Genomic DNA, 27,876 nt, shown 5'->3' on the forward strand with positions numbered 1-27,876 from the left:
TATACTTCATTTGTCATACTGGCGTTCTTCGGTTAAGCCAAGACCATTTGACCTTCAGTTGAGTGTCCCTGACTTTTTACTTAATTTGTATATAAATGGTTCAACCAAGCATATGCTAAACCTGAGGAAATGAAATCGAAATGGTCCTGAGTGGTTGTGACATTTATACAATGCAATTCATACAAAGTACTTTAGATCAGGAGGATCTGAATGAAGTAGGATCTTGATCCAAACAAGGGAACTTAACTTAGCTCCACTAAATAATAACACAAACCATTTTTCTTATTTTAGCTCAAAGGATCTATGCAAGATTATAATATATGTTTAACTTTGAATTGGTGTCCAGTGTCTTGCATTCAAAATTGTACATCAAATGGTTTGACTGGTCAACTGCTCTAGGCCCCGAATTTGGCAAAACTGATATAATAAACTAAGCCAGAGGTATTCTGTATTTGCATATTACAGAGTTAGCTCCCTTGCAGGTAGATATTGATTGTGACGTCATTTGTTTGCGAGCTTATCATCATACTTTTCGGACAATACGTGAAATGCATTCACAAAATAATGTCGTCACAATGGATACCTACCCGCAAGTAAGTGAACTCTGCAATATGCAAAGACGAATTGCTACAGCTCGATACACAGTAATCTATTGGATGGAGATTCAAAGTTGTAAAACGGTCAGACTTGCCCTCCAATCCTTCCTACTGAAAGGACAAATGAAATTTGAGAAAGTTTTCAGTCGGGGAGTAAGTTTTCATAAAAACAAGATCGAGTAGCTATATATATAGATGATGGGTACAATTATACTTCCATTAATCAGCCGAGAGATCAGACCACCAATATTAGAAATACCAAACACTAACCTGAAAGGTAACTGCTTGTCCTTGTGGGCTAGATTCCAAATTGGTTCTGCAGGCTTAAATACATAAGAATTTGGTAGCAGCAGGGTCCCATTTTCTTTCTTGGACAGACCTTGACAGGACAGAAGGCATATAGCAGATTTGGTGTACCAACACTATCCCACCTCATTGTTATGAATTTGAATCCCATGTGAGTAATGGCCAGATGCTAACCATAGGTAGCTTTTTACTCCTGCTTTTTACCATTTTCTAAGTATGAAACATCTTTACTGGTAAATGACCAAGCTGTTCGGCTATGAAAACACCCACTGAAAGATTGCTGTCTTCATCAGATTATTTTTTCAGACATCTTTTCCATTTCATTACTTTGTCTATCCCATCTCACATCTTTTACCTATTAAAGATTACAAAACATTTCATATGTGGAGATGAAGGATAGAGATCTTATATTCTACCCTATGGTCACAAAATGTAGTAAAACCTGAGGCTTGCTTAGGTTTTCAAAACACCCCAATGATAAAATATCCCTATCCTTCATATTCCCATGTGACAGAGTATTTTTCTCTATACCTCAATGTTTTATTATATTTTTACAATTAGGATAGCCAACCATTTTGAGAAGCAATTTCGAAGAAAACTGAAACAGCAAATGACTTCTCCATACATGTGATGTTTTAAGGAAATCCTGTTGTTTGCTTTCTTTATCTTAAAACCAGCATAGGTTCTGAAAAGAATGTTAAAATTTAGATAAAATAATAATTGTTTACACAGCGATGCAACAAAGTTGTATTGCATGGGTAGCCATGTATCCTGTACTTCAGCCTCAAGCGACACGGGTGTATTGCATCAGATAGACCAGCATTACAAATGTAGGTCACCGTCGGCAACCCATGGTTGATCATACACTATATTATACTTATTAGTAGCAAGTATAGCGTGATCAAAAGTGGGTCTCCGACAATGTACGTAGGTACGAGAAAAACTTTACTCTGTATATGAACAGATAAATTATTTCATAGGTCATTGCTTTTTATAGCAGTTTATTTCTCAAAATATGAGAAACAAACTAGTCTTACATGTCTTTATTTTTTCCCTCCCTTCAGACAAAGTATGTAGTATTAACAAGGACCCGCAAAGCTTGGCATTATCCCCCGCGCCCAGTTGTGTATGAAAGCTCAAACATAAAATAAATGAAGCTCATTGTAACTAAGAGTTTAAATCTTGATATTGTCATCCATGTAGGTTTAACTATTTGAACAGAGCTTAGTATTGTCCTTGAATAAATTCATACAACAATATATCCGCTCTCCAGTAACATGACATTTAAAAGAATAATTTAAAAGATCATGTACAGAAAGTTTCGTGTAGCCAAGTTGAACGGTTTTTGAGTTATAGCCTGAAATAGAAAGGAAACTTTAATAATATGGTATTTTTAAATAAGTTTCCATGGTAACAGAAAAAGTATTGAAAATGAAAGATTCCCATTAGCAAAAGGCACAACTAGAGCACTAGCCTAACATGTACAGAAAGTTTCGTGTAGCCAAGTTGAACGGTTTAGGAGTTATAGCCCGGAAACGATACTCGGATGAAATAGAAAGGAAACTTTAATAATATGGTATTTTTAAATAAGTTTCCATAGTAACAGAAAAAGTATCGAAAATGAAAGGTTCCCATTAGCAAAAGGCACAACTAGAGCACTAGCCTAACATGTACAGAAAGTTTCGTGTAGCCAAGTTGAATGGTTTTCGATTATAGCCCGGAATAGAAAGGAAACTTTAATAATATGGTATTTTTTAATAAATTTCCATGGTAACAGAAAAAGTATTGAAAATGGAAGGTTCCCATTAGAAAAAGGCACAACTAGAGCACTAGCCTAACATGTACAGAAAGTTTCGTGTAGCCAAATTGAACGGTTTTCGAGTTATAGCCCGGAATAGAAAGGAAACTTTAATAATATGGTATTTTTGAATAAGTTTCCATGGGTAACAGAAAAAGTATTGAAAATGGAAGGTTCCCATTAGAAAAAGGCACAACTAGAGCACTAGCCTAACATGTACAGAAAGTTTCGTGTAGCCAAGTTGAACGGTTTTCGAGTTATAGCCTGAAATAGAAAGGAAACTTTAATAATATGGTATTTTTAAATAAGTTTCCATGGTAACAGAAAAAGTATTGAAAATGAAAGGTTCCCATTAGCAAAAGGCACAACTAGAGCACTAGCCTAACATGTACAGAAAGTTTCGTGTAGCCAAGTTGAACGGTTTAGGAGTTATAGCCCGGAAACGATACTCGGACGGACGGACGGACAGAGCCCAAATCAATATCCCCCGCAAACGCGTTTCGCGGGGGATAAAAAATGAGGAGTTGCAGTGGCGGAGTGGTCAAGATGTCCCAACATATTACCACAATTCCTTCAACTCTGGGTCATGAGTTTGAATCCTATGTAGAGCAATTACCAGATACTGTCTGCTGGTCAATGGTTTTCTTTCATGTACTCTGGCTTTTCTCCACCCATAAACCTTGGCACATCTTTAAATAACCCTGGCTGTTAATAGGATGTTAGAATTATCAATCCAAATGCAGTATAATTAGACTTTAGTAACTCCAAATAAATTTCGCCTTCTTCACACAGCTATATTATGGTCATCTCAAATTATATTTCCATTGATTAAAAGATGAAACATTTTCATGGGCTATATTACCATATTCAACCCAATATGCGCCACTCAGTCAAACGTTTCCAGATATGAAATGTCTTTATCATGGTACCAGTAAATGGAGACTGGAAAAAAACTTGCATCTCTTTATTTTATTCCTTTGGCATTTTTGGTTATTCGAGGAATGATTTTGATAGAAAGTCTAAATTCAGACAAATTCAAGCCTTATGGCTCTCCCTCAGTTTTCTCATTTTTTAAAAGCAACATGGGCGCCTGTTGGATAAAATAGAGTACATGTTCACCATGAACTGAGGAAATTCCATCAAAATTCACCTTTGAGAGAAGTCATGAAAGTTTTGATAGTCTTTCCTTGATTCATCTGATGTACTCGACTTTAAGCAAGGTAAACTGACGATTGTGCCCTACTTTCTGACAGGATAGGTAATTAAATGAACAAAGCTTATTTTGGTGTTCTGCCCAATAATTTATTTACAAGAAACAGCACTGGATCCATGAACTGCTCCTCTAGAACATGATCATCTGGCCCTGCAAAGATACAAAAGTAAGGAAGAATCAGACATAGTTGCTAAAATAATCCAAATCATATTGCAATATATGAAATCTATATATATCCCCAAGTTTCCCACAATATTGTTGGCTATCATTTCTATGATAAGTGTAAACAATATTTAACGTGTCAGAAAACCCCCGACAGAATGATAAATGAAGGGGAATAATTTACTGTTTCCAACAACGTCCAGCTAAAAAGTGGCTAGCCAAGCCATTTAAGGCATACCAGAAAATTTTCTACTAGCCCAAGGGCTAGTAACAACAATATTTCACTTGCCCTGATCAGAATTCTACTAAACCTATTTTTTGTTCATTTTTAAATGCACATTCTACTCGATCTGGATTTTGTACAGTTTTACTGAAACAACTCAACATGAATCCTGTGCTGGTAAAGTGATACATGGAAAGCTATTGACAACATGATATTTAATAAGTAACTTTATCTTGCCTATTTTCGCAGAACACACACAAGCTGTTAAATGTGCAAATAATGTAGCATCCACAAAAAGGCTAAGTCACTGAACATTAAGAAAGAGGTTCGACTGAGCCCATACTCCATGAAATGCTGTTTTATCTCCTTCCTTTGCACGACCCTTACTGACACTGACCAGTCTTCAGCTTCGGTGCTTCCACCGAAGACGTGGTCTACAGAATTGTCCATTTGTGCAGGAAGGATTTAGGTAAAACTTATGTCTTTTCAGCATTCCATGGCATTAAGTCTGATTACTTCTTAAGAATACAATGCCATGTTTTTAATTTGGCACATCACCATGAAGGTAATTTGGTTTGAAGTATGTTATGTTTTCTTATTCTTACCTTCCTCTTCTTGTCACCTCCCAACTCAAAGTGCTTACATCTTTTTAGTGACAGCTGTTTCCTGTACTTGCATGTTGTACATTCCATTCTCAGTGTGATTTTCTTTGTGGTCTTTGCCTAAATTTAAAAATATCAAAACCAGTGCACATTTGAATATTTTTCAAACACGAAATTTAATCCTTAATATTAGTTTGTAAATTTTTTTAACAGACTGTCCATCTAAAATAGCAGGGATCATGCATGGGTTACTTTCAAAACAATGCAAAATCTTGATAATTCTTAAGGACCAGCAAGTGTAAAAAACAAAGGAATTTCCTTACCTATACTATAGGGGTCTTTATTTCTTTTCTATTTTAAGTGGGGGAAAATAACCAAAGAGCATCTTCCAAAATGATCCCTGTTATAAAGTTAATGTATTCTTTACCACAATCACTGTTTTTGAGGTAATACCTAGGGCATGCAAATTTAAATAACTTGCAAAGATTACAGTTTCAAAGTGAAGAGATTAGAACCTCGCCTGAGCCATCATGTTTTCTGAAATATGGAGTTCCACAAACAAATTAAGTAGTCTGACTAGGTAAGGGTCAACTTAATTTTAGTGTGCAAGAAAGTGTAACTGTGAACTATGTGAACATTTGACTGAAGTATGTGACCTTAGTCAATTTTGAACTGTTGGTAAAAAAAAATAAACAGGTGTATATACCTTTTTTCGGAAAATAGGCTTCGTTTGACCTCCATATCCACTTTGTTTTCTGTCGTATCTTCTCTTTCCTGTAAACAGAATAAACATAACAGTATTAGGTTTTCAAATTCTTTTTAAGGCCAACATCTCAAGGACTATGCAGACGCATATGTATCACATTAATTTTGTAGCATCCACAAAAAGGCTAAGTCAATGAACATTAAGAAAGAGGTTCGACTGAGCCCATACTCCATGAAATGCTGTTTTATCTCCTTCCTTTGCACGACCCTTACTGACACTGACCAGTCTTCAGCTTCGGTGCTTCCACCGAAGACGTGGTCTACAGAACTGTCCATTTGTGCAGGAAGGTAACGATAGTCAAGAAAAAAATATGTACTTGTAATTGTATGTTCCCTATAAACACTTATGCTTAGATATTAGAATAGGCAAATTTTTGTCTTCAGTTATTTATATTTTTATTTTTCTTAAACAAATATGGAGATCATGAATTGCTGTCTTGGTTGACCAATTCAAATACCTTAAATCTATACACATTTCAGAGTAACCAAAATATTTTTAATACAAAAACATGGATACCTTAATTCCTGGCATTTTAGGAATTAAAAGTATTAATTAATCTAAACTTATGTATAAAAGAGTCTAAAGGGCCATTAGGTCAAGAATGTCAAAGAGCCCATCAAAATTACATTGAATTGTTACATTTTCAGTTCTTCAAACTTTCTATTTGAGTGCAATACCCTAGCCTAGTATATATACATGTATTGGATTTGTTTGTAAATTATCTTTGAAATTTTGTAAATACATTGCAGATGCATATGATGACAAGATAATAATATCAATGCTGATTAGTCAATAAGCTTTTCATTTACCTTGGGCATAAAGAGAAGCCCTTCCTGTCTTGTACTGTGTAACTTTGTGAAGGGTGTGCTTCTTGCACTTTTTACCCTTGCAAAAGGTCTTCCGTGATTTCGGAATATTCACCTGAAATGAAAAAGAATTATCAATAAATGGGGTTGTATATCATTTCTCAAGTAGTTATAGTAAAACGTTGTTTTTGTGATTGGCCATGAATTGATCATGTATTAAAAGTCGAAGAGGATGCAGCAGATAACTATTAACATAAACTTTAAGAATTCAGTTTGAATTACATGCATAAAGTGAGTAACCGATATCTTCTTAACTGTACCTATTTTTTCATTAAGCTTGTAAATACTGTTGACTGCATTTACAAGTTTCAGGGCCCATTTCTAGACTTTACAACAGAAGTTAATTTCTTTTAAACTCCAATTTAGGGCTGAATAAATCTACAATCACACGTTTTAAATACTTGCTACATCGTGCACATACATTTCAATAAGATATTCGAACAAAGTGAACAACGGATGTTGATTTAAATTGAATGTGATGGGGGGGTTGGGGTTATAATGGTGAATAACATGAATTAGGTCAGTTCATGTTGACTTTAATCCGGGTTCATTTCCCATTCCATTCTATGAACATACCATTTATAGCAGCGGTATTAAAACTTTGGTCAAAGAATATTATTTACTCAGCTAAATTATTAGAATAATTTTGGTATAGTACTAAAATCGAGTACATGTTTACAAGGGAATCACGTTTCGAATAAATCAAAATAATGCAGTAATTATTTACATTTACAAAAACTAAATATTTCGTGATATAGGAGAAATAATTTTCTTTAATTTGAGCATATCGACCAACAAATCGATGAAGAATAACAATGGATGGTTGTGGATTTAAAGCGGTGGCATCCTGAAGTATTTCTCACCATTTTGCAAACTTGATGGAAAAAGGAAGTGAACTTGCGCAGGTCAACGAAATCTTGGCAGTGTGGATGTTTGTAAGTCTTATATCACGCTTACGATATTCAAACACTTCACTGACTTTGACTAAACAGGACGTACCGAAATCGAAAGCAGAATGACACATGTGGATGTTGTGATTGTTTCTGCAGTTAGGACGCCAATAGGTACATTTATGCCCCTATGTGCATTCATGCGTATTTAAGCTGGTTAAATTAGCTCTTTCAGCCTTACCCAAGTTTGTTTCTCATTGACAGAGTTCATATAGCCAACAAGTAATGCGTCCATGGTGTTGAAGTCACAGGGGCTTGTAACATGACATTGGAATGAGATGTATCGTAGTGTGTATATAGACACTATACTAAATAAAGGAAAACTAACTGAAAGAAATACCATTTTCACAAAAAAGGTTATTTGTATTTCCGAGAAAAAGAGTTAATTGTATACACACAGCATATTCATTTCTGTTTGGTTTGCACAGGGACTTTTAAAGCAGAAGGGGGTCTAGATCTGTCAGTTTTGTATTACTAGAGTACAGTAGAGTTCTAGTTGTCATTTGGTAAGCAATTCGAACATGCATAAATTATATGCTGGCGAATTTGAAAATAATCTTCTTCTTTTTTCTGCTAAAAACTGTAGAGCACAATCTAGAACAAACTCAATATATTTATTGTGAATCTTTATTTAAGATAAAAATCACTCAAAGTAATGACATTTTAAAATTTGCTTAATTTTGGCATATTTTGGATGGTTACCATATTTTCAACTACATCTGCAATGGTACACAGATGTCTCAAACGAGTTGTATCAGGGAATCCCCGATAAAATATTTGAAATCATGTAGCGTATATATATATAGGTTTATGAATGGATTTTTCGGAATAGGGGAAAAATCTTAGTTTATATCATGGGGTAGATGCTGGGTTGTACATTTGTTCACTCCTATACAACAGCTATGTGGTTTCAATCTCATTCTTGTGATTACCATTTATAAATTATGTTCACTTCAGTGTGTATAACATGAATCATGCACGGCATGGGAATTGTAAAGCTCTACTTGTTTATTTTCTTTTCTATTTCAAGAAGAAGACATAATTCAAAAGCAAAAGGACATACAGGGATCAATCTAGCTCTGATTTATTACCGTTTATGGGTAAATTTCCCCTCAAGGAATGAATTCCCCTCAGGCCTAAAATTCCCCTAAAGATTTAAAACTTCCCCATTTGAAGCTAAAAAAATGACCGGTTTTGTAACACAATTTCCCCTGTGACTTACTTTTCATTAATTTTTTTATACTTTTGCTTGGAAATTTCTTCATACTTATCATATAGCTACTGCATATTTTATGATAAACTCAAATTTTTCATTATTAATTAAGCTTAAAATTTTACTTTATTAAATCTAAAAATAAAATTAGTTGTTTTACAGTACTTTTTCGTCAAAATGAATATAATTATGGACATAAATAAGAAGATTCAAATTCCCCTATATTTTGCCAAAATTTTCCCCTATTTTGAAAAAAGGGTAGTTTCCACCAAAACCTAGATTGATCCCTGACATACTTTCAAACGAACAAATTTCTATGTACACAAGCTGATCTGACATACCAGACAGTCCCTGGACAAAACAACAATTACAAGCTTTGATTTGATTATTCCCTATTTAACTTTTCATTTAAAAAGAACCCAAAGATTTGGATTTGGACGTTGATTTTGTTTGTCCATGCAGTGCCAAGTCCTGGGGTGCCGCATATGCAAATCCTATGATTTTGTGCCATTTGTTAACATGAATGTGATGCCAATCATGATTCCTTGTATACACACATTTTGACTGCATTTCATAGCGATTAATTTTCAAAAGAATTGTTATTATTATTTTAAAAAAAAAAAGTTTTATTACTGGATCCTGCCAATGAGCAGTGCCGTTGCAATGCATAAACCAAAACAGGTTAAACTGGAAATACAAAAAGAAATAGCCCTTCATGCATGTCATCAATCTCGTGTACATGTTACCAGAACAGAGCTTCGAAAGAGCTTCAATCTTATAACAAGAAGCTACTCATAAACCTTGCCATCCTTGAGTTCAGTAATAAATTTGATATTTACTGGTTGATACTCAAAAGTGGAGAATCGTAATGTTAACTCTGACATCCTAAGACAGTTATTTTTACCTCGTGGATCACTTTAAACTTTCATTTCAGGTTCTTTCAATGGCGGTCTTTCAACTCTTCCTGCACATGACCTAGGATCAATTTGCATTAAAGAAGCTCTCCAACGCGCTAATTTAAAAGGAGAAGATGTTTCAGAAGTTATTTTGGGACAAGCCCTGTCAGCTGGTGAGTAGTGTCCTAGATCTTTCTTTATACTTGTACTATTTATTATATATATATTTTTAAAAATATTATTTTTCATATTACATGTAATATCAATACAAATGTATCACTACACGTTGAAGGTTCCTTGTTATTGTGTATGTAGTATGGACTAACTATTTTTTTTAGAATTAAAAATCATTATGCAGTAGATGTATAGAATTGAGACAAATTACAAAATAAAAAAACCACTTGCTCTAATATGCTTTTAATGTACATTTTGGTATTTGATACTATTAAAGTATCAGGTTTATAAGTTTATGATCATACGGTAAATATAATCTCATTAAAATACACACCTTTATTCTTATTCCTTCCATAGAGGTTCTGACAAATTCCCATCAGGGGTTACATTCTGGTTACATTATACTTCAAATTCTTATACTTGCGTTCAAATTCATTTTCTCCACCAATCTTCATCTGCTATAAATGACCTTTCATCCCAGCCAAAATATACTGTAGTCTTTATTGTGCTCTTTGGACGAGATCATACATGAAAATGATTCTGACAGCTCTTACAAACTATTAAGTCCCAAAACATTTACTTCAAAAGTTTGGGAAGTGGCAATTTTATTTGCCATTCAAAAATGTCACCAGAATGTGATCCCTAATAGGATGTTGTTTGATCCTCTATAGATCAGACTAAGAATAAGGATCTGTATCAGATTGATGTAAATATCTGGTTATATGTTCACATTAATGTAATGCAATATTTGATTAAGCATTCAATCGTTTTACACCTAACAGGACAAGGACAGAATCCAGCACGCCAAGCGAGTGTTAATGCAGGAATTCCTGTGTCAGTGCCTGCCTGTGGAGTGAACATGTTGTGTGGGTCAGGACTGCGTGCCACAGTGATGGGATTGCAGGCGATAAAGTCCGGCGACGCCCAGGTGGTGGTGGCAGGAGGCCAGGAGAGCATGAGCAAGGTGTGAACATTTAATATAATTTAATTTGATTTCATTGTTATATATATTATACATCATGTAGGTATGTTCTTAATTGTTTTACTGTAAAAGTTTGGCTTGAACTATCTTTGAAATACAATTTTTTTTAGCATAAAGGTTCATAGACATAAAATGAAAATACAAATGATGTTTAACAGTTATTAAAATAAAGATTTATATTTCAGGCACCTCATTGTGTACATATGCGGTCGGGGACAAAGTTTGGGGATGTTTCTATGACCGATACTATGCTGTCTGATGGACTGGTTGACGCCTTCAACAAATATCACATGGGCATCACAGGTAACATTATCTTTAATTTGATGTTCTAAGATAATATTTATAGCATGATACATCGGCATTTATTTAAGTAAAACTGTCTGTGAGATGTTGTGTAAAAATATTAGACTTGTATCTTATTTCAAAATTTGTAATTCTTAAATATGGGTACCATTCTTTTCACAGGTCTGGGAGATTGATGGTTTCAAGTCACTTGGCCTATGGCTTTACATTAATTTAGAGATGAAATAAGCATATTTCAATGATTCAATACAGTGTACTGTATTTCTATTCCATACAATGAAGTCCAAAAACTGACAGTACTTTGAAATATCAATACAAAGAATAGTTAACTGCCGTTTATTTTGAACTTCTACAGTTTTCTTATCAATTGCTTCATATTTATAATATACATGTTCATAAATGTGATTGTTTGGAAATTATTTTATTATGTACTTGTTTGTAATATTTTACAGCCGAGAATGTGGCTAAACAATGGAAAATATCCCGAGAAGACCAAGACAAATTTGCTCTGAACTCTCAACAAAAATGTGAAGCCGCCCAGAAAGCTGGCCACTTTAGTAATGAAATTGTTCCTGTTACAATCAAAACTAGAGCAGGTGAGAATTTACTTAACTTGATACAAGTTATTATAAATTCTATTTTGTTTACTTGAATTATGAGAATGATGGTGGTGAAATGGTGAAGATGTTCCGACATGTTATAGTGGTACATTGTAAATCATAACAGTGACACTCACTTCTCACCAATTTGATGTGATTCCATGTGAGAAGATATTGGATTAGACCATTACCGCTTGACCATGTGTTTTTAATATGGCTTTGGTTCCACAGATAGACTTTTGCAACCTGCCTTTTGGGCCAACAAATATGATCTGTAGAAGTTGCACTAAATGAATTTCATTTTCTTCATGCAGGTTCTACCCAGGTTGGGAAAGATGAGTTCCCTAGATCAGGATGCACACTGGAGGGTCTTGAGAAGTTACGAGCAGCCTTTGTAACAGACGGTACTGGCACGGTCACAGCTGGTAATGCTTCTGGTAAGGCATTCATTTATTACTACAGATAATTGTATTTCTGTTTCACAAACCTCATCAATTAATTTGCTCAAGCCTGTAATATACTATGATATCTCGTATAAGTTGAACAACCAGGTAAGATTCAAGGAAGTATGTCAACCAATAGGATCCATAATTTACCATAATACGTACTTTTAGTTTAATTTTCTCTCCCAAACTTACCAATAAAGACATATTCTGTTGTTACCCGACTCTCTTTATAAATGTAAATGAAGTAATTTCGCCTATTGACTGGTCAGTAGTTTGCCTGTTGACCGGGGCGGAACGTTTGCACGCGTTTATTGTTGACGTCATCAACACTGGCGCGCTGGATCGACCCAAATGCCGATATTCTTTTGGCGAAAGTCTTTCTCACCGGAGGCTCAATGATCAGTTTATCCTCGGCCTCGGGAAACAGTTCATCGGGTTGGTTCCAACACCTCGGGAAAGAGTTTTGACTGTTGACTGGAAAGGCATGAAACAACTGTATACTATTCTGCTCTGTGAAATTTTACTATTACCTGCTGTTTACACAGGATTAAACGATGGCGCTGCCTGTGTTGTGTTGATGGAAGGGACCGAGTCAGAGAGGCGAGGCCTTACACCCATGGCCCGAGTAGTTTCCTGGGCCCAGGCCGGGGTAGATCCTTCTGTCATGGGGACAGGACCTATACCAGCTACAAGGAAGGCGGTAAGTGACATTGACCTTTAAGTGTACATAAAGATATCAAGTTTGGAGGTTATTACCAGATATTTAACACAATGTGACCCCCAACAGCAACAAACAGAGGTATCTAGCCAGTAAACCAAGTAAATAAATTCTGTGTAGCTTGTAGTTAATGAAGTCTGCATTTCACCTTTCTTAAGAGCTACACGATACCAACCGTTTAGATCTGGATTTATTTAATTTTTATTAAGCCCTGTTAAAAGTCAGGGCTACATGATGTATACATTTTTCACCAAATTGTGATGGTTGAGAAAGTATTCAGATAAAATACTAAAATAGTGACCTGCATTTGGTACCTTGAGTTGCTGCTACTCATATAGCCACCTAGAGGTTAAGTTCTTTTGATATGTTATTAGAATCACTTGACCTATGCAATTTAACAGCATAATAATCTAGTACTTATTAAGAATGTACTATTTTCTATTTTAGCTGGAGAAAGCTGGATGGAGCATTGGTGATGTGGACTTATTTGAATTAAATGAAGCATTTGCTGCACAGTCAGCTGCTGTGGTGAAGGATTTGGGCTGTGACCCTAGTAAAGTAGGTACATCTATTCATATTACTGTCTCGTGTATTTCTCCAAGGGTAGTAGATGGTGAGATATTGTCAAATGTTGATTCCTTATGCTTTGGATTGTTAGGTTCTGTAAAATGGATTAACTAAAGAGAAAAAGGATCATCTGAATCACAGATTTATATATTGATCAAAATCTTTACTTACAACAAAACAGAGGATTGCCATGACAACTGACTTCTGTAATTATGATTATTTAATGTATTTTCTCACTGAAGAAAAGGAATCACTGGAATGATAAATGCATTGACCATTAGTCTAAAAGGGATCAATATGGCAACAAGTGCATTTATCTATAGTTACAATTAACTCCATATATTTGTTTCAGGTAAATATCAACGGAGGAGCTATAGCGCTAGGTCATCCCATTGGAGCTTCCGGATCTCGGATACTTGTCACCCTTCTCCATGCCCTCCACCGGACAGGGGGTAAAAAGGGTGTGGCAGCCCTCTGTGTGGGCGGGGGTATGGGAATAGCTGTATGTGTGGAGAGGATGTAGGAATGGGACATAAAGTATTCTATTTAAGGACTGGTGTACATATCTGTTACAACATGGGCAATCAGAATCGGTTATTATTAAACTAGTAACACTTTATAATTATAGTTTGAATAATGCAGTTGTATGATATTATGGGTTGTCTCCCTTTCACATACGACTCATTTTCACTTTCTATCAGTTGAGCAGTGCTTGTTAACTTATTTCATTTCTTATTGTTATTGATATAGTTCACAATTATTTTGTTATAACAAAGTAATCCTGATGCACTGTATACCATATCTGATGTTGTTTTTCTATCTGTGATATTTTATGTGTGGCTAGTGTGGATGTATATATGTAACTAAATTGTGTAATCAGTCGGCAACCTTGGGCCGCAGACCTATATGATCTAGCCGGCCCATCTATCAAATCATTCAATATTGATGGAGTCATTTAACATTCCATTTCATTCAAAACCATGACGAAACATGATACCTACTTTTTAAAGAAGCTCCACCGCTGACAAATTGTATTTCTCCTCTATCAAAAACGGTGCAGACGAATTAGTATTTTTCTTCAGTTACAAAAGTTACTTACTTTACACCATTACCATCATTGAAAAGTTTGAGCTTCTACCGGGTACACCATTACCACCATTGAAAAGTTTGAACTTCTAATTTTACCTCAAGAAAAAATATCAAAAATAATTAATTGCGTCTCGAAAAAAAAATTGTGCCATTATGTCCTTTATGAAATGAAGTACTGATTGCGCATGCACCAAAAGCAAAATGAATTATTTTTTGTTATTTTTTGTGTTAATTAGTCAGATATATGCACGATTAAATACTGATTATTTTTCAAATGTTGAGTATCGTTTATACTGTAGGCGATGGAGCATCTTTAAATTGTTTATAAGTTAAGAAAGTTGCTCATAGCCTAATGTTGTTTAAATAGAATTTTAAATCTGTATTATTTCAGAAGCAAAGTCCAGAGCTTTATGTAGGATTATCTACATCCTGGGACAAATGCATACAATTTGTTTCTTTGTTTGTGAAATGAAAATTTCTTCAGAGGTTTTCCTAGCTAATCCATTTTAGTTCTATAAAGTCAATTTTACTTGTTAGCTGGGAGCTTTGTATTATAAATTATCAAACGTGTTTGGTAGTTATTGTCTACTAGATTTATGTGAAGTTTCAAGTAGAACATGGTTGCAGATTGATCCACATTGAGGATTTACTAATAGTATGTATCTAGCCAAAGTGCAACAGTATTAAATCATATATTTCATAAAATTCATTTTACAATCAGAAATTTATATTTGGTTAAGATGCCCCAACAGTCTACCACAAGCCCTTTACCTTTGGGTCATGAGTTGGAAACCCAAGTCAGGGCAGTTGCTAGGACGCTGGATCTGATTGCTGGTTGGTGGTTTTTCGCCACCTTTCCTTAACTCCAAAATCTGGCAGCATGCCCTGGCTGTCATGGTTAGCCCAATCTGTTAAAAGAATATTGAACAAAATAAATAGGTAAAAAAAACTAAAGCAATAATGATTTTCTTTATATACTGTAGTTTACTCTGTACTGATAAAAAATTGTATACTAAATACCGTACATAAAGGCTATAAAATGACAAACATACTTATCCACTCTCAATTTGGGAATGGGGTACCTTATTTAGTAAACAGTACAGACGATACATGTGGCATGAACTGTTATTTGAACTGAGCATTTTTCATCATGGTATGTTGGTAATATGTTAATTTGTCAAACAAATTTATTTTTATACTCATTCACTTTTGGTATTTATGAATAACAAAAGAAGTGTGGAAAGTAAATGAAAGGTTGAACAAATGTAATTGTCTGTGTTCATTATTATTATATTCTATACTCATCTGTTCGAAGCTAAATGATTTTTCCCTATGTTAAACTCACCTGTGTTAAGGTAGTGAGCTAATTTCCATGTTTAAAAGTAATGAAGCTATGTCTAACTCTTCTGTCCAAAGTAAAGAAGTTTATGTTTTAACTCACCTGTCCAAAGTAAAGAAGTTTATGTTTTTAATCACCTGTCCAAAGTAAAGATTTTTTTTGTTTAACTTATACCTGTCCAGGATAAAGAAGTTTATGTTTAACCTACCTGTCCAAAGTGAAAAAAAGTTTATGTTAATGATGAACTCACCTATTCAGAGTAAAGAAAGTCATATCTATGTTTAACCCTCTTGTCTAACGTAAAGAAGTTTACCGGTATATCCATGACTAACTCACCGGTCCAAAGTCAAGACGTTTATGTCTATATTTAATTCACCTGTCCAAAGTAAAGCAGCTTTGTCTATGTTTAATTTACCTGACCAACGTTAAGAAGCTATTTCTGTGTTTAATTCACCTTTCCAAAATAAGGGAGTTTTTGTCTCTGTTAAACTCACCTGTCATAAGTAAAGAAGTTTATGTCATTGTTTAATTCACTTGTCCAAAGTAAAGAAGTTTATGTCTTTGTTTAACTTTTTTGTCCAACGTAAAGAAATTTATGTTTTAATTCGCCTGTCCTGCGTAAATAAGTTTATGTCTTTGTTAAACTCTCTTGTCCAAAAGTGAATAGTTGCTCTACATTAAAGTAAGCAATCTTCCCTTTGTAAGATTTGCTGTGTTATTACTAAAATGAAAGTAGTAAACTCGACATAATCTTAATGTTCTATCACTTACTTATCAACCTTAGTTTCCAACAATTCATTTACCTTATCTGTAAAAACTAACGTCTTCTGAAGAACCAAGAGGCTCACCATTTTCATACCTGTAGATTGCTAGATTGAATTCTAACAATAGATATAATGTTTGGTTCAACTATATCACAACAAGGGTTAACTTCTCAACACTCCTCAACAAACAATACACCTAGATCTTTGGGATGAAGGTTATATGAATGGATGATTTTACCTTCAACCAATGTCATAGTCATTTTACTTTACGATTCATACAATTTCTATATGCAAAGTAAATTAAATCCGGACGTCTCAAATGTGCCCAACTGCATGTAAGTTCCGCGTTAATGTATCACCACGAACGTTTTACGTAAGAATACATGTATTGGTCTCATTTACATAACAACGAAACTATTTTCGCTATAATTAATCCCGATAAGAAATCTATTGCTTTAGAGAACTGCCATCAATAAACTCCAATCGCACTGCCTAACTCGGCGCTAAAAAAAAAAAAAAAAAAAAAAAAAAACACATTGATCGATTACAGATTTTATAACTCTCTGTTTTCTTCCTAAATCGATAACTCAAAGTTCATGAATTCTTAAAACGTTCGGCGCTCAATTTTATACCAATCACGGCGACGAGACGCAATCCTTTGTGGCAAAAAAGATTCGTCCAAAAGACACCCCCCCCACACACACATCCACTACATAATTATCGATCCCGTTTTACATTTCCATTTTGAAAATTAAAAGCCGCAATTTACTGCAAATGAGATTGTTTTCGCGAGTGTTTATTTTGCAAATTTCAATGATAAATCATAAATGTAGAGGCCATTGACATGATAAATCATAAATGTAGGGGCCATTGACCTATAAATACACAGTTTCCAGTTGTACAACAATGCTTTTATGAAATACTAGTACATAATTATGTAAAAGATTTATTATACGCGTGGGCAGATACATTTACTAGTATATGTTTCTAGCGTGGAAGACTAAAACCTTCGTTTGTAACGAACTTAAAAAATGCAAATATACTTTACTTAGCGTAAATTTCCCAGTTAAAATAAGCATATATTACATTTCAAAAACAAATTTTCATTTCGTGAAAGAATGGGTATGATTTAACCATACATTAAGTCACAACTATTATCCAATCTAAACGTCTTCGGTAAATATATTTTCTTATTTTGAATTACATGCAGTAACGAGCGGACTTTATCAAAACTCGCCTGTATCATTATAGGTATTCAGTTGATATCTCCGGTGCAGTAGAGAAACCACCCGTTGTGATATATAGATATAGGTAACACACGTAGATAGCGTGTTGTATAGTAACAATGGCTTGGTGCAAGGCTGCATTATTTATCCTGCTGTATTTCACGCTGGCCACATCCACAGGCAAGTAATCTTTAGTTTTGTTCTGTATTTAATGATATCGTAGTTTTTTTGTTGATTTGATTTTTTTCACAATATGCATCGTGCACAACTTGACCAGATTAGTTCGCATGACAACCGACCAGTATCATTTCAAGATAGAATTGAAAGTACATTTTGTACGTGTATCATACATGATCACATTAATACCGCTGTGGAAAAACATTCATTTAAGCATTGGACGTCTTTCAGTTGGCATTCATAGCCAATATGAATGCCAACTGGACAGAGGCAAATTTCATGAAACAAAATAAGGTGTTTCAAATTTGAAATTGCTCTATAGACGAAAATGAATATGTTGCCTTCCATGTGATAAATAAGATAAAATGAAAACAGATAACAATATACTGTTACTAGTTATGTTCCCGTTTTGCTATCGTTATTGATATTGACTTAGATGATTATCGACGTTAACGCTAACCAACTAAACTCCGAGTTCATAACGGACTTCAACCACAGGGATCCGAGAGTTAGTTACAGATTATATAATTATGGACCCACCAGAGTGACCATAGACCATTTTAAACTAATTCTCAAATCCCTGTGATTCTAACGGACCTGGAGATTCATTTCGTTATACAAGTAATTCGCTGTACAGATAGAAAGAATGGAAATAAACCGTTATCTTAGTTTTGTTATATGTGTGAATTGCTTAGAAATAAGAACACGCGGATTAAAAAAAGAGTCCGTTACGAATAAAATTGTTTTACTTGGTATATTACCAATATTATATAGTGCTGCAGTCAGGAGTTTGCTATTAAGTAGATATACATGACAATTCGTCCAAAACCGAGTTCGTTATGTATATGGAGCGTTTTTTACAGCATTACAGCTTGATAAACACAGCTAAAGCAACATTTTAAAATCCCTTTTCATATAGTCTAAGGAAGCAAACAAATAACTAATAATATAAGCAGGTTTAGCGGATGATATATAACATTTTAAGTCAAAAAGATTACAAAAAGACACAGAATGGCTAAACCACAGCCTCCCAAAACAATGCACTCAGAGGAAGGCGTCCTTATATGACCCCGATTGTTTAATAAGAATGTGAAACCTGATAAATCAAATGTTTACCAGGAATATGAATTAAAATGGCGGTAGACAATAGAAACTTTTATTGGAAGATATATACAATATAGTTTCAACCTACACAACCAAACAAACGAAAAGTGACCGTTGAGAATTTTTGAATATCTTAAAATTGATCTTAAATACTAATTTTGCCCAAACTAAAAAAAACACTAATTACTTAAGTTTGTTTCGTATGAATCTGGGCCTAGATTTAAAATAAGTAATCCACAATAGTTGAGATGACGTAGTTGTGAACGACGGGCGAAACATTTCTGATAGATGGATGGTGTTGGGCAGGGTATGACATTCTAGATCCCAAACAGTTGAGTCACATGAACTCTAGAGATAAATTACAATTGTTTTAAGTAAACTCAGCTCCTTTTTCCTCAGAATTTGAAAATTATATCCTTTTCACCAATTTTCTTCCTGAAAACAGCCCTTGTTTCTTAAAAATAATAGTGTTGCCGAGATACCTTAGCATGTATTTTCCGTCCTGGAGTAAAACATTTATATCGTTTTTTGGCTCCCTGACACCAGACAAACTTGTTACAACATGTTACCACAAGGATCTCGTAATCAATTACTCCTAGGCAATTGTTTTGGCTTCCCGGTGAGTAAGGAAAGGTAATCTATTACCTTACTTCACACCACCTTCTGATAATAAAATAGGTAGACTATTTCTTTGTCAACAGGTAACATCAACTATGTATATATTTATCTATTATCATTGATATTATCACCTTGTACAGACATAATCGTTGCTCATAAGCATCTTATATTCTCTGACAAAAGTAATAAGCCACCGCTCTCAAGTAAGGAATAGACTATCAACTCTATAGATATGAATCAAGGCGCGATCTATTCAGGGCAGTTCTGGATGTATTCAATATGAACCATTATCACTCTTTTGTCTTTGATAATGAACGTCCTGGGTTTTTTTCCATCCGGATTTTAGCGTTGTCGCTTCGATTCGGTTTTCGGTGCGGAAGATAAGTTGAACGGCGGATGAAATTTCCAGTTTCAAAATAGTTAAGATAAACGTATTGTGAAAGATATCAGAAATAAAAAATAGTCTGTTTAATGATGATTTAACTGGAAATTTTGTCTTAAGTAGAATCAGGTCGAAACGAGTTATTTCCATATTGTCAAAAACGAACCATCACCATTAATATTTTATTAGGTCATCTGACCCGAAGGGTCAGGATGACCTATAGTCATCATGTTTCGTCCGTCGTCGTCCGCCGTCCGCCGTCCGCCGTCCGCCGTGCGCCGTCCGCCGTGCGTTAACTTTTCACATTTTCAACTTCTTCTCAAGTTCTACCAGTGCCATTTAGCTGAAACTTACATGAAATGATCCTGACATGGTCCCGACAAAGTGTTGTTATTTTTCGGTCGATCCGAAATCCAAGATGGCCGCCACAGCCGCCATCTTAAAACACATTTTGAACTTCTTCTTAAGTTCTACCGGTGCGATTTGGCTGAAACTTGCATGAAATGATCCTGACATGGTCCCGACAAAGTGTTGTTATTTTTTGGGTCGATCCGAAATCCAAGATGGCCGTCACAGCCGCCATCTTGAAAACACATTTTGAACTTCTTCTCAAGTTCTACCGGTGCGATTTGGCTGAAACTTGCATGAAATGATCCTACGATCCGAAATCCAAGATGGCCGTCACAGCCGCCATCTTGAAAACACATTTTGAACTTCTTCTCAAGTTCTACCGGTGCGATTTGGCTGAAACTTGCATGAAATGATCCTGACATGGTCCCGACAAAGTGTTGTTATTTTTCGGGTCGATCCGAAATGCAAGATGGCCGCCACAGCCGCTATCTTGAAAACACATTTTGAACTTCTTCTCAAGTTCTACCGGTGCGATTTGGCTGAAACTTGCATGAAATGATCCTGACATGGTCCCGACAAAGTGTTGCTATTTTTGGGTCGATCCGAAATCCAAGATGGCTGCCACAGCCGCCATCTTGAAAACACATTTTGAACTTCTTCTCAAGTTCTACCGGTGCGATTTGGCTGAAACTTGCATGAAATGATCCTGACATGGTCCCGACAAAGTGTTGTTATTTTTCGGGTCGATCCGAAATCCAAGATGGCCGCCACGATCCGAAATCCAAGATGGCCGCCACAGCCGCTATCTTGAAAACACATTTTGAACTTCTTCTCAAGTTCTACCGGTGCGATTTGGCTGAAACTTGCATGAAATAATCCTGACATGGTCCCGACAAAGTGTTATTTTTTAGGTCGATCCGAAATCCAAGATGGCCGCTGCAGCCGCCATCTTGAAAACACATTTTGAACTTCTCAAGTTCTACTGATGCGATTTGCTGAAACTTGCATGAAATGATCCCGACATGTTCGCGACAAAGTGTTGTTATTTTTGGGTCAATCCAAATCGAAGATGGCTACAATGACACTATATCTAATTAATTTCCTATATGTTAAGGCCCTTGGGCCTCTTGTTAAAATCCATATTCAAAATCGTTCATTAACCGGTGATTATAAATTTGTAAAGCATAAATATGTAATGAAACACTTCCCACTATTTCAACATTAAATTGGCCTAGAGTATACGTTATGACCAGTGAACTATCATGAATGTTAATTTCATTGAAGTAAATACTGCTCAATACGTTATAATGAATTTTTAAATTGTAAAACTTGTTACTTATTTTTTTTTCAAAGTGTGTGATAAAGACAATTTCGATATCGCACCCTGAACCAGCCCTTGGCCCCTCGGGCTGATATTGCGGTCAAGATCTCTGGCTGATAAGTCATATAATAACCACTAAATCATCTACCTTTATTGGAAATGAAGACATTTATTATCTACACGAACCTCTTTAGTTCTACATTAAAACTTTATTCAGACACCATTTAGCTCTTTTCACCCTAGCATAAAGACACTATTTACACATCTGGTAATTAAGGATGGAAAAAGACAGCACCCCCCTCTTGTAGTTCAAATAAGATATTTCTAGTTCAGGAAAAAGACGCGTCTTCTTGTTAGGATTAGGACATCCTCGATACTCCAGGGGTTCCGATCACTTACAATCTCTACAGATCGTGAGTGATCGGAACCTCTGGAGAATCGAGAAAGGGATTAGGACGACGGCAACATCTATTATAGTTCAGAACTAAGATACATACCTCTTATACTTTAGGATTAAGATACCAGTTATATCTATAAGTTCAGGATTAAGACAGTTTTATATATTAGTTCATGATTTAGACACCTCTTAGTTTAAGTTCCAAATAAAGACACTATATAAAGATATCTCTGCCTCTGATTTCTAGATTAAGACACAATCTAAGATTTACCTCTTATAGGTGTATAGCTCAGGATTATAGCGATGTTTACGTCAATTAAATCTGGATTAAGACAACATCTAAATCTTAAAGATTAAGATACCATCTGAGATCTACCTCTTTTAGTTGTATTGATTAATAAAAATACCATCTTAGCCCAGGATTAAGGCATTGTATACATCTATTAAATCTGGAATAAGACAGCATGTAAATCTTAGTTTAGGATTAAGACACCATCTACATACATAAGTTCTGGATTAAGACACCATCTAATAAATTAGTTCGGGATTAAGAGACCATCTACATATATTAGTTCGGTATTAAGACACCATCTACATATATATATATATATTCTGGATTAAGACACCGTCTACATAAAGTAGTTCTGGATTAAGACACCATCTACATATATATGAGTTCTGTATTAAGGCACCATCTACATATATTAGTTCTGGATAAAGACACTATCTACATAAATTAGTTCTGGATTAAGACACCATCTACATAAAGTGGTTATGTATTAAGACACATCTATATACATTAGTTCTGAATTAAGACACCATCTACATAAAGTGGTTCTGTATTAAGACACCATCTACTTAAATTATTTCTGTATTTAAAGACACCATCGACATATATTAGTTTTGTATAAAGACACCATCTACATAAAGTAGTTCTGTATTAAGACACGTCTACATAATTAGTTCTGCATTAAGACACCATCTACATAAAGTAGTTCTGTAATAAGACGGCATCTACATAAAGTAGTTCTATATTAAGACACCATCTACATACAGTAGTTTTGGATTAAGAGATCATCTACATAAATTATATTTGTATTTTTGTATTAAGACACCATCTACATAAAGTAGTTCTATATTAAGACACCATATGCATCTATTAGTTCAGGATTAAACATCATCTACCGGTATGTATCTTTCATTTGAGGATTAAGACAGTATCTACATTTTTTAGTTGAGTATAACGGCATCATGAATTTGTATTAGTATTTAGATACCATCATCCTCGTAGTACATCTATATCAGGCCAAAAAAATATGCCTGTTTAAGGTAACCCAACCGACCCTAATTTTTTCCCTACTTTTCTACGATTTTGTTTTATTAAAGTCGGGATTTCGATCTCAGACTCCAGGTGTTTTTTTAGTGTCTTTCACTCTAAAATGATGGCTGGCATCATTTTAAAGTACAAGACACTAAAAAAAAATCCTCCCGACCGACCCACCCTATTTTTTTGCCAATGTAACCCTAAACAGACATATTATTTTTTTGGCCTCATTAAAATATTATTAAGACAAAACTTTCCTCAATTAGTTGCAAATAAAGACACCAACAAATCAGAATCCGTTAGTTTCAGACACCATCTTGAACAATGTATCTGGATTGGTTCCGGATAAGGACATTAAGGCTCCGACTAAAAAGAATCAAGATAATCACATATCTTATACTTATCATTGCTAGATAATATTTGTATTTCCATTTCCACTTTTCTATCAAGGTTTATTGTTTTTGTGTTATGTTTTCCTCACAGGCCAGAATGCTGACCACCATGAAATTCATGGCTGTTACTCGGAGAGAATCTTCCCTAAGTGTAGTGATGGTGAGAAGATGGCTATCCTTGACATGAATTACGGAGTGAAAACTCCATCATCATTTTGTTTGCCAGATAAAGTCGAAACAGCGACACAGGATGAATCCTGTTGTTCCTTTAAAACAGGAGATTGTTTAATCAACATTACAGACTATGATACCATACATAAATACTATGCTTCGTTTTCTGGCTACACGATTCCACTATACCAACCGACAGTGGACTGGAGGCGGATTGAGGTCAGCGACAATTGTACAGCTGGCAGAACATTCTCCAACTTCATATCCATAATCTACCAATGTATTCCAGGTAAGCAATATTGTAGAGCTTTTATTCGCTAAGGATTTGTTTTCACTATATTTACAGTCAAATCAATTTTCACGAAAACCATTGAACTTTTGCGCACTTCTTGTTAGCATCTCTAAGATATGTTTTTAAGATACCAAACAGTCTTTTGGCTTATCAAGCTTCTATTGGTCCAGTGGATCCAACAGTTGACTGTGGATGACTGCCATCTGCCAGAACAAGTAGAGCACAGTAATGCCAAAAGAATACCAAGCTATGTCTCTCACTCATTGTCACAAGCAAAATCTATACTGCTAAAAAAGGTTTTAGGCGACAAAATTACAAACTGGCCTTTTAAAGAGAGTTACATTTGCTATATGGTTTCAGATATCATCACTAGCCCATCATTTCTTTGTTCACTTAGTCATACAATGATACAATCCAGCAAGACCCTACTGGAGGATTATGGGTGGAAGTGTAACACAAACAAACCAAATTATTACACTTTACCACAAACCAAAAGAACAGTTAGCATAGAGTATGTTTTGTTTTCAGTTGAGATTCGTTGTGGTGCTAGTTCAAAGATTAAAAGTAAGGAATAGGTACAATCAGCGTACAAAATTATCACCTGCTCGTCTGCCCTTTATAGTAGGACAGACAATTTTTAGTCCTTTGACCGACAACTTGTTGGTCCAGTTCTGACAGAGTACTAAAGCTAAAAAAAAACCCAAAAAACAGTAGTATTGTAGAAAGGTTAAAGATCAAACTGTACCATTTTTTTGTAATATTCTGGTTTTTATTCAACTTTGCTGAGAGCGTGCGATACTATTAAACCAGATATGTGGATATTTTTGTTAGTAAAACTATTACTTTGCTAGTATATAAACTACAAGGATGAATTGTAACTTTCAGTCAGGACCAGCAACTTTTAGGGTCAGCCAGTTCTTAGGACCAGCTGGAAATATCCTAAAGGGAGAACACCGAGTACAATGATACATTTTATGTTTCCTTTTCTTTCTTTGAAAATAGACAAGAAGATTATTTCTATGGCGACGACTGATTCCCTAGTATCCAGTGGGTACGTGTCCACAATGTACCCCATTATAGGAGGTGACCATGCCCTCAAGAACTGCACATGTACGGTCACCAGTAGTCAGCCAGGACTGAACGTCTCTGCACTGGACATACGTCTGGAATGTTACACTGGATATGAAAACACGACATGTACTGGGAATCACACGTTAACATTCACGGATGGCAAACAGACTAAGCAGTTGTTCAGTGAGATCGACACAGTGCTTGGAGAATATCAACCAATCTTTATCACAAACGAGTCAAGTATGACGTTCACATTTCTACGTGACAATGGGACCCGTCCACAAATGGTTTGGTTTGGGGTTCAAAGTAAGTGAAGTGTTTAACATTTTAATGTCACACAAAATGACAGCTTAATCCTTTTGACGGCTTAATCCTGTGTCAAAAGTGTTTTTTCCAAGTCTTATATTTGGTAATATTTTATGCCTGTTGATGCTCTAATTCAGGTAATACGGCTGCTGCAACCATCACGATTCTATGTAATGGAGCGGAGGCACCTGCTGCTGGAAAACCTGGAGGTGGGACAACAAACACATCAACAGGAAAGGATAAGGGTAACTAATAACTGATACTGTTTTTAAACCCTAAAATCTAAAGTATTGATTAAGTAATGTGATGTGGGTGGTCAACTTCTTACCGTATTTTCTGGAGTATAAGTCGCGACTTTTTCCCTTGAAAATCGGGAGTGCGGCCTATATACCAGTGCGACTTATCCGTGGACGAAAACCAAAATCTGACGATGTTTTTGCATTATTACGTCGTGATTCGTATATGTAAAATTGAGTGTATCAAGAACTCTTTTTAGTTGAATGATCAGCATCAAATATTTTCAATAAAAGTTTCTTTTTTATTTTTCAGAATCCGATAGTCTCCCAATAATTATCGGTGTAACCTGTGGGGTTGCTGTGGTTGTCCTAGTTATTATCATCGTCGTCTGTAGGTGGTACAGAAACAGGTAACATCATCCTACACCTATATATATTAAACACATATTTAACACATAATTAAGTAAATAGTTCGGCAAAGTAAGGGTGAAGTCGGTAAAAATGGTGTGAATGTATCCAGTATAATTTTTTTTTAAATAGAAAAATAAAATCTTAATTAATTTATATTAGAGGAATCCTAACTTGTCCTCCCAGCTGGCTATGTCCATGTTGACATTGTTAGGCAAATTTATTTTTAGAACTTCTCCATTATTTCAATGGTCAGAACTGGGCAACGTAAGCAGAACTTGACCGTCGTTTTGATATGCGAGGACTTTTGGAAGACCAATGAACACATTTAGGCTAGTTTTCTTTGCCCGACTATTCACTTTAAACTTGTATATGGTATTAGTTTACGAATTGTTTATACTTCTAACAGAAAATTAAACAATATTGAAAACTTCATTCAGGGTATTCATGATAAAGCAGAAGGATTTGCACAATGTTATATAAATGTATATTATTTCAAATACCAGTACCTGGTTGACTTTTTATAGACTTCCAATTTGAATAGACAAATTACACAAACTTTGTACCTATGTTAAAATCAAAGTGGAAATCATACTTCAAACATACTACATGAAATGAGATTATATGTCTGTCTAAAAATTATCTTATTTAGATCTGCCGAGGCAGAGGAGAAGGCACTTGCTGCCTATCGGAGGAAAATCAGCCAACAAAATTCAGACGTGCAGACTCGACATGTACGACAAAATGATCAGTCTAAGCAAAAACATCAGCAACAAAACCTGAGGAAAGAACAAAGAGAAGAAAGCGTCGAAAGCAACATAGACCAGCCAAGGAGAAAAAAGTTGAACAAAAATCCTCTGAAGGGTTTGGAAATGAGTATGAATGATCCTGTATACCACGATGTCACTATTCCTAGCAAGGGACCCAAACAGGCGGAGGATAAACATTGATCATGACACCCTGTCATCAATGGGGAAAGGATCTAAGTAATGTAATATTGATGCCAAGGTTTATACCAGTGTTGGAGAAATAATTTTGAAACCAGAGTGATACTGGTATAGAAATAATGACTGTCCAAATACATGGGAATTATGAATGCAAGTGTCCTTTATAATTATTCATCAAGCCATTGTCTGTTATATATTCATATTGCCTATCGTTCAATATTTTGTAATGTATGTGAGAGTACCCAATTGTTCATCACATGATGGTTCAAACAACTTACCGAGTAATATATCCAGTAGTGATCACACCGTGAACAAATTCTTTCACAGTTAGACACGTTTACTGTTAAGTATTAATTATCACAATAACATGGTCTTTAGACAGCCACATTATTTTACAAGCTTTAAATGGCATGCCATGGTAGGATAGACAGTAAAGTGCCGCCAATACATGGCCTATTTTGACAATGTTGTATGACTGGTAATATACCCAGTAAATTGTACATGTCATTGAGTTGTAAATATACTTTCAGTTAATAACGAGGAATGACTGTATATTTTTTTATAATTTATCAATTGTTTTG

The 27,876-nt window shown here is 35.1% G+C and overlaps 3 protein-coding genes across 3 annotated transcripts; 2 read left to right on the plus strand and 1 right to left on the minus strand.

Moving 5' to 3' along the window:
• Positions 1-3,977: 3,977 nt before the first annotated feature.
• Positions 3,978-7,429, minus strand: LOC138328167 (uncharacterized). Its single transcript, XM_069274837.1, has 5 exons — positions 7,396-7,429; positions 6,476-6,587; positions 5,607-5,674; positions 4,904-5,020; positions 3,978-4,063 (listed from the first exon to the last, which is right to left on the minus strand). The coding sequence occupies exons 1-5, from the start codon at positions 7,396-7,398 to the stop codon at positions 4,043-4,045; spliced, it is 321 nt and encodes a 106-aa protein (XP_069130938.1). The 5' UTR covers positions 7,399-7,429; the 3' UTR covers positions 3,978-4,042.
• Positions 7,412-16,502, plus strand: LOC138328158 (acetyl-CoA acetyltransferase, cytosolic-like). Its single transcript, XM_069274824.1, has 9 exons — positions 7,412-7,596; positions 9,630-9,764; positions 10,548-10,729; positions 10,933-11,050; positions 11,503-11,646; positions 11,964-12,086; positions 12,641-12,795; positions 13,261-13,371; positions 13,733-16,502. The coding sequence occupies exons 1-9, from the start codon at positions 7,548-7,550 to the stop codon at positions 13,901-13,903; spliced, it is 1,188 nt and encodes a 395-aa protein (XP_069130925.1). The 5' UTR covers positions 7,412-7,547; the 3' UTR covers positions 13,904-16,502.
• Positions 16,503-17,825: 1,323 nt separating this feature from the next.
• LOC138328175 (uncharacterized) lies at positions 17,826-27,444 on the plus strand. The gene is made up of 6 exons (XM_069274849.1): positions 17,826-17,978; positions 23,956-24,324; positions 25,330-25,704; positions 25,842-25,949; positions 26,254-26,350; positions 27,001-27,444. The coding sequence occupies exons 1-6, from the start codon at positions 17,918-17,920 to the stop codon at positions 27,296-27,298; spliced, it is 1,308 nt and encodes a 435-aa protein (XP_069130950.1). The 5' UTR covers positions 17,826-17,917; the 3' UTR covers positions 27,299-27,444.
• The last annotated feature ends 432 nt before the right edge of the window (positions 27,445-27,876 follow it).

The sequence above is a fragment of the Argopecten irradians genome, chromosome 1 (genome assembly GCF_041381155.1).
Source record: "Argopecten irradians isolate NY chromosome 1, Ai_NY, whole genome shotgun sequence".
In the NCBI taxonomy this organism is placed as follows: domain Eukaryota; kingdom Metazoa; phylum Mollusca; class Bivalvia; order Pectinida; family Pectinidae; genus Argopecten; species Argopecten irradians.